At 40.3% G+C, this 15,209-nt stretch overlaps 1 protein-coding gene across 2 annotated transcripts in view; it reads right to left on the minus strand.

The window, feature by feature from the left end:
- Window positions 1-15,209, minus strand: part of VEPH1 (ventricular zone expressed PH domain containing 1) — a 246,934-nt gene that overhangs the window by 132,809 nt on the left and 98,916 nt on the right. For both annotated transcript variants that reach the window (XM_053600821.1, XM_053600822.1), the window contains exon 7: window positions 5,289-5,509. In XM_053600821.1, the coding sequence (XP_053456796.1) occupies window positions 5,289-5,509 (221 nt within the window). The remainder of the gene's footprint in view (window positions 1-5,288; window positions 5,510-15,209) is intronic.

Raw genomic sequence — 15,209 nt, forward strand, 5'->3', positions numbered from 1 at the left:
TATCATCAAAAAAGTCATTCATCATGATCAAGTAGGCTTCATCCCAGGGATGCAAGGCTGGTTTAACATACGCAAGTCTATAAACGTTATCCACCATATTAACAGAGGCAAAAATAAAGATCACATGATCCTCTCAATAGATGCAGAAAAAGCATTTGATAAAATCCAGCATCCTTTTCTAATTAGAACACTGAAGAGTATAGGCATAGGTGGCACATTTCTAAAACTGATTGAAGCTATCTATGACAAACCCACAGCCAATATTTTACTGAATGGAGTAAAACTGAAAGCTTTTCCTCTTAGAACTGGAACCAGACAAGGTTGTCCCGTGTCACCTTTACTATTCAACATAGTGCTGGAAGTTCTAGCCAATACAATTAGGCAAGACAAGAAAATAAAGGGAATCCAAATGGGAGCAGAGGAGATCAAACTCTCCCTCTTTGCTGATGACATGATCTTATACTTAGAGAACCCCAAAGACTCAACCACAAGACTCCTAGAAGTCATCAAAAAATACAGTAATGTTTCAGGATATAAAATCAATGTCCACAAGTCAGTAGCCTTTGTGTACACCAATAACAGTCAAAATGAGAAGCTAATTAAGGACACAACTCCCTTCACCATAGTTTCAAAGAAAATGAAATACCTAGGAATATACCTAACGAAGGAGGTGAAGGACCTCTATAAAGAAAACTATGAAATCCTCAGAAAGGAAATAGCAGAGGATATTAACAAATGGAAGAACATACCATGCTCATGGATGGGAAGAATCAACATTGTTAAAATGTCTATACTTCCCATAGCTATCTACCTATTCAATGCCATTCCTATCAAAGTACCTACATCGTACTTTCAAGATTTGGAAAAAATGATTCTGCGTTTTGTATGGAACCGGAAAAAACCCCGTATAGCTAAGGCAGTTCTTAGTAACAAAAATAAAGCTGGGGGCATCAGCATACCAGATTTTAGTCTGTACTACAAAGCCATAGTGGTCAAGACAGCATGGTACTGGTACAAAAACAGAGACATAGACACTTGGAATCGAATTGAAAACCAAGAAATGAAACTAACATCTTACAACCACCTAATCTTTGATAAACCAAACAAGAACTTACCTTGGGGGAAAGACTCCCTATTCAATAAATGGTGTTGGGAGAACTGGATGTCTACATGTAAAAGACTGAAACTGGACCCACACCTTTCCCCACTCACAAAAATTGATTCAAGATGGATAAAGGACTTAAATTTAAGGCATGAAACAATAAAAATCCTCAAAGAAAGCATAGGAAAAACACTGGAAGATATTGGCCTGGGGGAAGACTTCATGAAGAAGACTGCCATGGCAATTGCAACAACAACAAAAATAAACAAATGGGACTTCATTAAACTGAAAAGCTTCTGTACAGCTAAGGAGACAATAACCAAAGCAAAGAGACAACCTACACAATGGGAAAGGATATTTGCATATTTTCAATCAGACAAAAGCTTGATAACCAGGATCTATAGAGAACTCAAATTAATCCACATGAAAAAAGCCAACAATCCCTTATATCAATGGGCAAGAGACATGAATAGAACTTTCTCTAAAGATGACAGACGAATGGCTAACAAACGTATGAAAAAATGTTCATCATCTCTATATATTAGAGAAATGCAAATCAAAACAACCCTGAGATATCATCTAACCCCAGTGAGAATGGCCCACATCACAAAATCTCAAAACTGCAGATGCTGGCGTGGATGTGGAGAGAAGGGAACACTTTTACACTGCTGGTGGGACTGCAAACTAGTACAACCTTTCTGGAAGGAAGTATGGAGAAACCTCAAAGCACTCAACCTGGACCTCCCATTCGATCCTGCAATCCCATTACTGGGCATCTACCCAGAAGGAAAAAAATCCTTTTATCATAAGGACACTTGTACTAGACTGTTTATGGCAGCTCAATTTACCATTACCAAAATGTGGAAACAGCCTAAATGCCCACCAACCCAGGAATGGATTAACAAGCTATGGTATATGTATACCATGGAATACTATTCAGCTATTAAAAAAAATGGAGACTTTACATCCTTCGTATTAACCTGGATGGAAGTGGAAGACATTATTCTTAGTAAAGCATCACAAAAATGGAGAAGCATGAATCCTATGTACTCAATCTTGATATGAGGACAATTAATGACAATTAAGTTTATGGGGGGGGAAGCAGAAAGAGGAATGGAGGGAGGAGGGTGGGGCCTTAGTGTGTGTCACACTTTATGGGGGCAAGACATGATTGCAAGAGGGACTTTACCTAACAATTGCAATCAGTGTAACTGGCTTATTGTACCCTCAATGAATCCCCAACAATAAAAAAAAAAAAAAATGCTCAGCAACACAATTTTTTTCTATGTTCAGTCAAACCTTTTGGGTTGAGAAAAAAGGAGATTTGCAATCAGTCTTCTGATGAGTAGTTATTATTAACTTTGATGGTTGTATTGGCCAGGAGATAGTCTGTCCATAGTGGGTCTGAGAGATGCTCCTGGGGGGCTTCCCTCCCGCCACCTCCTTCCTTTGTTGTCAGCTCCATCTTCCACATCCAGGCAGTCACTCACGCTAACTGGCTCTGGATTTTCATCCATTCCCTTCACCTTCTCCTTACTCCACCTCCCCGTGGGGGATCAATTTCTCACAGTTTGTGCCCTCTCACTAAAATGATCTGCCCCGACTTCTTGGGCTCCCCTCACCGACTTTGGCTTGGCCTCTCTTAGGAACTGTTAAGACTCCAATAATAGCATCCTGTCTCTCTCTCTCTCTCTCTCTTTCTGTTTCCAGCTTGCCCTGTTGCTCAGCCAAATCCATTTGGTGTTCATTCACCTATTCCTTGGGTTAAAAAAGTAATTTGAGCACTTACTATCTGCTAATTACTGGGCCAGGACCTGTGGTCATTTCCTGGATTAAATCTTAACAAGCCTCTGTGTTACTGAACAAGCCTCTTGCTTCTAACATGTCGTGTAAGGTCTCTGACAATCTGTCTCTGACCTAACTTTTCAGCTGACCCTCCTGCCCTGCTCTGATGTTCTTGCCCTAGGCACGTTGAACAAATTATTTTTCCTTAGTCTGGGTCACACAGTCTTAAGCTTTTGTATCTTTGCATGTGTTACGTTCTTTCTAACCTTATCTGGGGACTTCTCCATCCTGCGCCACTTAGCCTAGTGGCTAGGGAAATGCCAGGCACAGGACAGATACTCAATGAATAGGAAGTGAACTTAAATTTCACCTTCTCTGTGAAACACTCTCTGATTCCCTGGCTACTGGTCGGTGCAACTCTCTTGCTCCACAGCCCGTTGTATGCATGACTGCCAGAACCCCATCACGTACACTGACTGTGCGCCCCCTAAAGGCAGGGATATTATCTGCTGTCACTCTGCCATGCTGAACATAATGTGAACATTGTGACCGGCCGCTCGCTATTATATTAAGAAGGTTTCTCATGTTTTGGGAATCCTTGTTTCATACTGGGAATGGTATACATCACTTGTTATCCCAAAAGCCCTCCCAATTTGACACGGTCTCAGATGGGCCCTATTCTTCTCCAGAACCGCATACCTTCAAATACACAGGATCTGAAATGCAAGGGTGGGGTTTGAGTCTTTCCCTATCGTTAGTGACTATGTACCATTGAGAAAAATATTAACCAATATCTGAGCCTTTGTTTTTTCTGTGGAGTAAGAATAATAGCATCTGCCCTGCTTGTCTTGTAGAGTGGTCGTGAGGATCAAATGAATCACATATTTGAAAGCACTTTGTAATTCTAAAAATCATAAAGTTTTTCAAATTTCTCACTATTCAAAACAAAGTCGCACTCCCCCAATCACAAAGTCTTTTTTATGTTTTGCGAGGACAAACTTCTTGGAAAGGCCAGTTTTGTGCAGCGTGTCCACTTTCCCTCTTCAACACCTGGAATCCTGGTTTTCACCCAGCCAAACCACTGGGAAACTGCAATCGTTAGTAATTGCCTCACGGCCACCTCCCGGGGACACTTTTCCGTCACCCTCTCATTTGCCATTCTCTCACCCCAGTCTCTGCACAGAGGACAGAGTGAGCTTCTTCCACTATGTACCCTGAATACATCCTGCCGTGGACAAAACCCCACGATGGCTCCTCGTTGCCTATAGGGCAAAATTCAAACTCCTCAGCCAGATCTGTCAAGCCCACCACGCCTGGGCCCTGCCTACCCCTTCATCAGTATCTTCCGATGTTGTTTTCCTCATAATATATGCCCCAATCAAACAAAATGACTTCTGTTTCTAGAAAGTGCTTTTGTACATGCTACCCAAAAGATAGTCTGGTGCCATTTGGTCATCTTTCAACGTTTGGTTCAAAATATCACCTCTTCCAGGAAACCTTTCCTGATCTCACCTTCCCACCCTCCTTTCCTTCATAGGGAAGTACACGAGATACTCTACCTCATATTCTCCAAATGGCTTGAACTCATCTTGATTAGCATAACCTTCTTGCCATTCTTTAACTATGCACTTAAATATTTCTCTCTTCTGCTAGACAGTGAGCTCCTTAAGTACAAGGGACATTTTTTTTTTTTTGAGGCAGAGTCTCACTTTGTCCCCCCTCAGTAGAGTGCTGTGGCGTCATAGCTCACAGCAACCTCAAACTCTTGGGTTCAAGTGATCCTCTTGCCTCAGCCTCCCAAGTAACTGGGACTACAGGCACCCACCACAATGCCCAGCTATTTTTACAGATGGGGATCTTGGTCTTGCTCAGGCTGGTCTTGAACTCCTGAGCTCAGACAATCCACCTACTTCGGCCTCCCAGAGTGCTAGGATTACAGGTATGAGCCACTGCTCCTAGTCTCAAGGAACATGTTTTATCTCTCTCTCTCTCTCTCTCTCTCTATTCTCTCTCTCTCTCTATATATATATATATATATATTTATATGTCTTGTTCTGTGGTACAGAGTAAACTTTGTTAAATTGTTAGGTTTAACAATTTAAATTGCTAAGTGTTTATTGAGTAAATAGATGAGTGTTATAAAACATTATTATATGTTTTAAATTCTTATTCCTTTATCATATTTTGTGATTTTTGTTGTTGTTGTTCTTACATTCTAGTTTCCACAGATATAAGGAAAAAATTCTGGCAAGTGCCATAATTTCCTCAGACATCACTTTCTGTTGAGATAGTGGGTTTGTCTTTCCTTGGGAAATTCCATGCCTGTCAAGGAAAGTCTAGCTGTCTGTGCTCCACCTCTGCAGGTTCTCACCAGCTTCCTGAAGTAGAAGGAACTGCTCACCTGCCACTTCCAGCATTGGCATTCTCCAGTTGTCGGGTAAGGAGCTTGGCAATGGCAGTGAAGCTGTTGCTCATGCGGAAGATGTCCCTGCTCTGAGGGCCCAGGATGGAGGAGAAGCTGTCGCTGATGCCCTTAATCTCCAGCAGGAGAATATGATGAAAGGAGTGCTCCATGCTGGCCAGCTGGCCCACCAGGTACCGCAGGCAGCTCCTGGCTCTCTCCTGTCAAGAACAATGAAGAAAGTGGGTCTACACGTTAAAGATTTAAAAAGACAATCAGAGTAGTCCCATGACCAGCAGATGACAGTTCTATAGGGCACCGTCGTAGCAAGCTAAATAAGAAGTTTCATTCATCATTCCTCTGATTCTGCTTGAGATTTTAAATCTGCTTCTGATCTGCAGGATAAACTCAGAGGCAAATATTTTCATTTAGCCTATATTTCCAGGTCAAAACTTCTCAGTCATCATTGGTGATCTGACAGTACACATCCACCCTTCTCACCTACGTGTATCACGGACTCCACCCACCAGTGGTCTCAAAGTGAGCCTCGGCCTGGCTCCCTCAATCATCTGTCTGTCAGATGACGGCCACGTATTTCACCGGTGTGTAGGGTCCACTGCCTTCCCATAGGTACTTTTACTCCTTTGTTCACTTCAAGCATCTATCAACATATTACAGATTTTATGTGCTTGGCCAATCATATTCTCTCACTATAACCAAGCTGACTCTCATGAGTAACTTAAAATAAGTTCCTTTAGAGAAAGTGAAGATTACAGACAATAGGAATAATGTACATGTGAGTAAATAACAAGAAAATGGCTCAGCTGACACATCTCTTATACTTAGTAAATCTCCTCATGAGCCTAACCCAACATGACTAGAAGTCAGCCAAAAACAAACGTCAAATTATCAGGGTTATTTGAAATGTATGTTTGTATCCAATAGAAATAATGATATATTATTAATAAAAAATGACGATTTAAAAGTATGTCTTATTTCATCTTCGACTTCTCTTTTACAATCTTATTTTTGCGTATGTTAATGCTTTTTATAATTGTTCATATTATAGAATATATGTATAATTATACATAACCATATATTGGAAGTTGCTGCCCCAAATCCTTCTAACTGATGCACAGATCTACATGACTCTTTTAGTTAGGAATTATTATCCAGCCTTTTTTCTAGCATTTGAAGTCTTTATTTCCTTCAAGGGAATTCTGTGTGATTTTTTACTACATTACAAACTCTTTTTAAAAATTGTGTTTGGTACTTAATTGCATTTGGCCATTTGCTTACACTTTTCTTCAGTCACCAAATAGATACAGCACACCTATAATATTCCTGTCTTAGACTCTCAATGACAAAGGTGAATACCTTTGAGGAACTCACAATCCCACCCACCACCTTCCATTTAATTTCTGAACGGTGACACGTGTCGGTCAAGCCTCCTGAAGGGGCTGCTTCTCAGTCATCAATCAACAACATGGCACAGAATTGACCCTGGAGGTCCTACACAGTGTGTGGGTCTCAACTCATGGATTTAAGCAAACATTATATGTCAAACTATGACCTTATAAATATAGTATGTGGTTGCAAAGAAACTGTGCTTTGCAAGAAATGTTTATCACAGAACAGATTTAGGAAAGGAAGTTCCCTAGTAAAACACTTAATTTTTAAAGACTCCACATACAGTTGCCCTGAAGCACATCTTTTGTGGAAGTGGGGTACACCTGCCAGCCAATCCTTTAATTATTTTTTAAGCCCCACCAGGGAACAGAGCCCTATGGTGGGGTGGGACAGAAGCTTGTGTTTCCCTCCATGAGCTGGAGAACTACTTGAAGCTGAAGATATTTATTCATTAAAGGTTAACAGTTTTAGAGGAATGAAAAATAAAGACCGTTGGAACAAGTTCCTGGCAGTCTATTTTGGCTCAAATAATTGCCATATTGTAAAATAACACTTAAATGTTCTTGGGTCCAAGAGTTTTTTTGTGATATAGACTTATTTATTCATACCAGGGCTCCATGTGTGAATTCAGAGAATGCAATGGGGGCATTTTCTATCCTCCATTTAAAGGGAAAAGCTGGATGGGGTGGGTGGTGCCTGCCACATGCCAGGCCCCATTCTAGAAGTTAGGAACACTGCCCTGTAGAAAAAGGACAAAAATCTACGCTATCATGAGGCAGAGAGAAAATAAACAAAATACCAACGTAAAATACATAGTATGCTGGATGCAAAATGTGCCGCAAAGGGAAATGAAGCTGAAGGGGGAGGTCTGGTAAGGGGGTCAATGTTAAATGTAGTCAGGTCACACCTCAGAGAGAAGGTGATGTTTGAATTCAGCAAGATTTTAGAATCTGAACCCGAGATTGTCAGTAACCTCAGAAAACAAGTACAGTAAAATTCATCCTGCTAGATACAGGGAGGTAGAAAGATATAGGAACTTGGACACATGAGATACAACATTTTTATCTATTATTTAAAAACGGAATTTCAAATTTCAGGTAACTTCCTCAGCTTCAGGATCAGAGTCTTCTTTAGCATTTTAAAAAGCCATTTCACAGGCATTTCATTTGCTTATCCGATAAGTGTAAAAATTAGCAAGCCTCTTCTTTGAAGCATATGTCTACTAAAAGGTGAATTAGGTGGCTGCATGGGGATTTGTTGAAATCAACATAATTCTGAATGATCTCCTGGCAGCCGACTGAGCTGAAGGGAAAATCAATCACAGGGCAGGAACAAGAAAAATTATAACTGCTCTGGAACTAACGTCTGAAACCAAGCCAACCTCATATCGTTTCCTCTGAAACTTTGGAGCACGTCCACCTACCTCACAGGGGTAACAGATGTGATTTTCGATTATAAAGTGCAATACTAGGGCAATACAAGGTTAAGAGATTCTGTTTCTTTTGGGTTCCATAACATTTTGTCTCTGGAGGCCAGGGACTGCGTTTTTCTGCTTTCCATCATTCCTTGTGGGAATAGGGTCTGCAGCACCTGTGTGCCCATCTCTCCTGAACCACAGAGAGTACTTGGTCTGAATGCCAAGTTTATTCTACATACTTTTAAGATATTCACTCAAGGAACTCTCCAAATAATGCTATGAGGTCAGTAATGGGATTGTTATCATTTTACAAGGAGGACCAATGTGTCCAAGGTCATATCAGCCTTCTCCGTCTAACTCTGTACTCTTGCTGGTTATGCGGCCAGCCTCTTAAATGGCCCTTTTCACTTAATTATTTTTAATTTAGTTAAATGCAAAAATAGGTCAGGTTTCTCTAGCTTTTTGCTTTCAGGACCCATTTACCCTCTTAAATTGAAGACTCCAAAAGGTTTTTGTTTTCCTGGTTTTTATCTATTGATATTTGTCACATTGAAAATTAAAACTGAAAAATTTAAAATGTTTTCACAAAAAATAGCATTCTCCCCTTATCCCAAATAGTGAGAAGAGTGGTATTCCTATGCATTTTTGCAATTTTTTTCGTAACTACTTAATAGACAACAGCTGGGTTCTCATATCTGTTTCTGTCTTGGATCTGTTAAATCTGGTCTCACAAAGATAAGTATTTGTGAGGAGGAGGGCTATTTTCAAAATAGCCTTGATAATTTTAAATATTCCTTTTGGATGTTACACCAAAACTCAAGAAGTAGTCGTTTCTTAAATGCTACTTGTAATATAAAGCATTAACTTTTTTGTACCCTAATATATTAAAATTCACTGATCTGTCTTACACTCTTACACTTTGAATAGATGTTTTACCCTGCATGATTTTGTAACTTAAAGCACTGGTCAGTTGGCAAAATACTGGTTCAGTGAGTTAGAAATATCTTCCAAAGGTAGATATTTGATGCAGTTCATTACATAATATCAAAAACATTGCTTTCATTACTATCACCACTGATCTCATTAGAAAAGTCTTTTAGGTATTCGGAAACTGCCAAGTTAACAGTAGTAGATCCACCTTCCCCCAAATTCCAGTTTTTGTTTGCAAGCTCAAATGGCATCATTGGCAACAAATACTGATATCAGTACTTTTGCTTGATGTAAAAAATGCACTTCATTCATTTCCCAGATAATGTCTACAAAATAGCCCAAACCAAATTATCATAGGTTGGTTGTCAGTCATCATTTCAAGTAAAGACTGTTTCATGAAAAAAAAGTGGTTCATTTAGCTGGTCGGCCAATAGCACAAGTGCTTTTTCTGAAGATACAGACCATTTAGTGCCTCTGCAACCCTTCTTCTTTCCACCTCCCACGGCGGGCATCACCCGTCAATTATGGCACTCTTGTCTCGCTGAACCGAGAGGCTGTCTGAGACCCTTGCCCTGTCCCATGCTCCTTGTAAGTGGTTCTTAGGACACTTCAAACTAAGAATGGGCTGCATATTGGAATCACCTGAAAGCTGGTAGGACAATTCTAGTGCCCAGCAAACCACCTGCTTCCCAATTCCATCTCATTGAAATGAGTGGGGTCCAGGCATAGGCACTTTTAAATCTCCCAGATGATTCTAATGTGCAGCCAGAGCTGAGAACCATTGGTCTACATAGAATTCTAAATTTCTGAAGATTTGAGAATTTGCTGATTTAGGAAATATGGATTTTGTCCTACAATCCATTTTTTTCTGTCTCCTATCTTTTCACAGGAATAATAGGAAATCATATATTTGGTTGCCTGCTATCTTTTCACAGGAATAATAGGAAATCATATATTTGGTTGCCTGAATGAAAATATTTTATTTCTGGGCCATCTGTTATTGTTGATGTAAACATTATTTTTCTTCACAGTTCAACTCCCTGAAGGCTCCTCACACACCAGAGATACACTTGCAGAGGCCATTAGAAATGCAAAGCCAATGAACGTATTGTTAATGCTCTTTTAATGGAACTTATCCACAGTGACGCCAGTCCTTTCCTAGAAGCCTGTATGTGGCCTGTGGTGCTCAGTTGCGTGGTGGGTATATTCACGAGAGTCTCTGTCATGATGACTGAGAGTGGGTTGTTAGCTCTAGGCCAAGAGCAGGAGGCTTTATACTGGCCCCTCCTCCCACCCCAATTCTTCCTTGGTTGTGAGAAACTTTTAGAGTAGGGGGACCAACTCTTTCCATTTGCCCTGTGATTCCCCCCTCACTTTTCTTAGGAAAATCCTCTATTACAGGCAAATCAGGACAGCTGGACACCCTACTCTGGAGTCCATGGACAGGTAGGAAATTATTTCAACTCATATTGCAGGTGAATATGATCAATGTATATGTCTCTCTATATATAAACAATCAGCCCTTCACATCCTTGGGTTTCGCGTACACAGATTCAACTAATTGTAGACCAAAAGTATTCAGGAAAAAAAAAAAAACAACATACAACCATAAAAGATAACCCACACAAAAAACTAATATAGTATAACAACTGTTTACACAGCATTTACATTGCGTTAGGTGTTATAAGTAATCTAGAAATGATTTAGAGTTTAGGGGAGGAGGTGCATAGGTTATGGAATACTATAAATACCACATCATCTTATATAAGGAGATAGAGCTGCCTCAAATTTTGGTATCCTCAGGGACCCAGGAACCAATTCTCCTTGGATACCGAAGGACAACTGGATGACTGTATATATTATATATTTACACATATAATCAATTCTTGTTATTCATGGTAGCTATGTTCTATAAAGTCACCACAAACACTGAATTGGACAGTCCTGAAATATTGCTTCTAGGGGAAATACAGGGTTAGGTTCACTGCAAGCCTCTGGTCACAACATTTTTGTCAACCAATCAATACATAACCTTTTAAAAAATATGCATTAATGTTTAAATACATCCTATTTAATGTACATATATCATTGATTCAGTAAATATGCACTCCCAGCCAACAGCATTGTAAATCATTCCTGAGCAAAGATTATCTAACACATATATTTTCTCTGTAAGGCATATCACGGTCTTCTTGCACTTAGGAACACTAGAGAGCACTTAAACATTATACCTGGGGACATTTTCAACAGTGAAATCACTAAAAAAACAAGGCACAAAATAGACCATGAAGAGAATAGACAGTTGTTTGCAGTGCGAGAGCTGAGACAGGAAGGTAGAGCTTTGCCTTGTTCTGTCTTAGCTGGGAACAACTGAAATTTTTTGATGCTCTGTGGATATCTATGAGCGACCCTGAAACCTTCCTGAGTATTGATTCAGGGCTTCAAAGACAGTTTAGCGACGAAGTGGATTTGAAAGTGTGAAGTTACTGAGATAGACAGATTGAAAAGATAGGTAGGCAGACCAATCAATCAATGGATTGTAGATCTTTGTAGATCTCCTACAAAAGGAAGAAGACATTTTACTGTTAAGACAAAACTTTCTATGAAGCCATTGCAAGGTCAGCTTTGCTGAGGTCAAATAAAATTTTGTTTGAGTTTTAGCTGTCCAGTACGTCTTCTGTTTGTCTTTCCCTGTACTTCCCACAGTCAGCAGATTTTATTGCTTTCACACAAATTGAACATTTCTTTCAATAGCAACTTACTAGACATGTCAAAGCTGTTTTCTATCCGCCTATTAATTCTTCTCCTCAGCGGAGATGCTTTTGTAGATGTGACCTAACTTGGGAGTGTAGATTGAAGACTTCGGAAAGCCATTAGCTTTTTGTCTACAACTCATTTGGTGGTTAGAGCTGGCCGAAATATGATGAAATACTTTCCTTGTTCTCTCTTGGTTTTCAAAAAAAGATGTTTGAATCATGTCATATTTAAGAAGAAGAGGTCTGGGAGCAAGATGGCAGCCGAGTAACAGCTTCCTTGCATCTGGGCACCGTGAGTCTGGGGATATAGGACTCCAGGCATCTCTGGCTGGTGGGATCTGCCTATCATCACCCCTGAGAGGATACAGGGAGTCAGCGAGAGACTTCTGGACCCCAGGAGGAGGACTAAAACAGTGGAAAACCGGCAAGTGATCGCGTGTGTTCAATCCGTCTAAACCCGCCCACAACTGTAAGTTCAGTAGCAGCGAGACTGCAAACCAGAAAGGCCTTACCTGTGAACTGTTTTGGTGTCTTTGGACTTGGCACTCAGCTGAACTGCCTTGGGGAGAGCCTGAGCGGGAGTGCGGAGAACTTTGGCCTTTGTCTAGGGCCCAGTCTCAGCCGCTGAGCCAGACGGAGCTAATAGTGTTTGGCTCTGGGTCACAGGCAGACATTGTGAGCGATCTGCCTCGGCAAGCTCCGCCCTCATGGTCGCAGAGCTGGAATTGGGTGGGAGCTGGTAACCCAGCGACCAAGTAGCCTAAGGGCGGGGTCTGAGCTGCCTTGTAGCCCTAACCCTCGGGGGCAGAGGGAGACCAGTTTTGACACACAGGGTAAGTAGATAGCCACTTCAGCAGTGATTCCAGCGACAAGCACTTCCCTGAGAAAGCTTCTGCTCAGTAAGTGAACAAGTTCAAAGTGCCTTTTAAGTGGGCTGAAGAGAGATTTAGGGTGTTTACCTGCTGGGGTTTGAGAAACTAGCAGCCTCCAGTCGTATCAGAACTGTGATTAACATCTCATACCCCAGAAGACCACGTGTTGCCCAGACAATATTCAATAACAGATACATACTGCTTTGTTTTTGGTTGTGTTTTTTTTTTTGTTTGTTTTGTTGTTTTTTTTTTTGTTTATTTTGATGTTGTGGATTGTTGTTTTGTTTTTTAAGTTCAACCTTTTCCATACAGATCCTTTTTCTTTCTCAATTTTTCTAGTTTAATTGTAATTTCCCATTACTGCCTATTTCAATAATTAGAACTTCATTTTTGTTAGTGTTTCTACTGCTATTATTTGGTTGTTCCAGCCAATTTTATCCCGTAAAGTTTTCTGTTTGCTTGTTTTGGTTTGATTTCTAGCATTTTTGTCTTTCCTCTCTACTTGGTGGAGGTGGGGTACTGTGTCTGATCAGGTTAGCAAAGAGCTGCTGACCTCAAGGGAACCACCCAACTGGGCACCCCCAGAAGGTGGTTTTTTTTTTTAAGGTTGTATCAAAGTACCCTACTGTACACCTATATTGCTCTGTCTCCCTCTTTCTGTGCCTCTCTTCTTTTTGTCAATATTCCTTTTACCCACCCCCTCTCCTTTCTCTATTTTTCTTTTTTTTCCTTATCACTCGGTCCTCCTTTCTTTTGTCCCTTTTTTGCTCTTAAACCTTCTCACCCTTCTGGTCCGGTAACCCTTAGTCCACAGGCACGAGAACTTAAAGAGCAAGAGGAAGTGAAAGGAAAATTAGGGCAAGGAAACAGATAAAAGAAATCACCCATGAGGAAGAATCAGCAGAAAACTCCAGGCAACATGAAGAACCAGTCCAGAACAACCCCGCCAAGGGACCATGAGGTACCTACTGCAGAGGATTCCACCTATACAGAAATGTTAGGAATGACGAAAGGGAATTTAGAATACACATGTTGAAAACAATGAACGAAATGATGGAAACAATGAAGGAAACTGCTAATAAAGTGGAAAATAACCAAAAGGAAATCCAAAAACAGAATCAAATCAGAGATGAACAATATGAAGAATATAAAAAGGATATAGCAGAGCTGAAGGAAATGAAACAGTCAATCAGGGAACTTAAAGATGCAATGGAAAGTATCAGCAACAGGTTAGACCATGCAGAAGAAAGAATTTCAGAGGTAGAAGACAAAGTTTTTGAGATAACTCAGATAGTAAAAGAGGCAGAAAAGAAGAGAGACAAAGCAGAACATTCACTGTCAGAATTATGGGACTTTATGAAGCATTCCAACATACGAGTTATAGGAATTCCAGAAGGGGAAGAAGAATGCCCCAGAGGAATGGAAGCCATACTAGAGAATATTATAAAAGAAAATTTCCCAAATATCACCAAAGATTCTGACACACTGCTTTCAGAGGGATATTGGACCCCAGGTCACCTCAACTCTAACCGAGCTTCTCCAAGACACATTGTGATGAACCTGTCCAAAGTCAAGACAAAAGAAAAGATTCTGCAAGCTGCCAGGAGTAAGCGCCAGTTGACCTACAGGGGCAAATCCATCAGATTGACCGCAGACTTCTCAAACGAAACTTTCCAAGCAAGAGGACAATGGTCATCTACCTTTAATCTACTTAAACAGAACAATTTCCAGCCCAGAATTCTGTACCCTGCTAAGCTAAGCTTCAAAATTGATGGAGAAATCAAATCATATACGGATATACAAACATTGAGGAAATTCGCCACAACAAGACCAGCTCTACAGGAAATACTTCAACCTGTTCTGCACACTGACCACCACAATGGATCAGCAGCAAAGTAAGAACTCAGAAATTAAAGGACAGAACCTAACCTCCACACTGATGCAAAAGATAAAACTAAGCAATGGACTCTCACAAAATAAGACGAATAGAATACTACCACACTTATCAATTATCTCAATTAATGTTAATGGCTTGAATTCCCCACTGAAGAGACATAGATTGGTTGACTGGATTAAAAAACACAAGCCATCCATTTGCTGTCTGCAAGAAACACACCTGGCTTCAAAAGACAAATTAAAGCTCCGAGTCAAGGGTTGGAAGACAATTTTTCAGGCAAATGGAATTCGGAAGAAAAGAGGAGTTGCAATCTTATTTTCAGATACGTGTGGATTTAAAGCAACTAAAGTTAAAAAAGACAAAGATGGTCACTTTACATTGGTCAAGGGAAAACTACAACAAGAAGACATTTCAATTCTAAATATCTATGCACCCAATTTAAATGCTCCCAGATTCTTGAAACAGACCTTACTCAATCTGAGCAATATGATATCTGATAATACCATAATAACAGAATACCATAATACCATCTTAACACTCCTCTTACAGAGCTGGACAGATCCTCTAAACAGAAATTAAACAAGGATATAAGAGACTTAGATGAGACCCTAAAACAACTGTGCTTGATAGACGCATATA

This window comes from Nycticebus coucang, chromosome 8 (assembly GCF_027406575.1).
Source record: "Nycticebus coucang isolate mNycCou1 chromosome 8, mNycCou1.pri, whole genome shotgun sequence".
NCBI classification, from domain to species: Eukaryota; Metazoa; Chordata; class Mammalia; order Primates; family Lorisidae; genus Nycticebus; species Nycticebus coucang.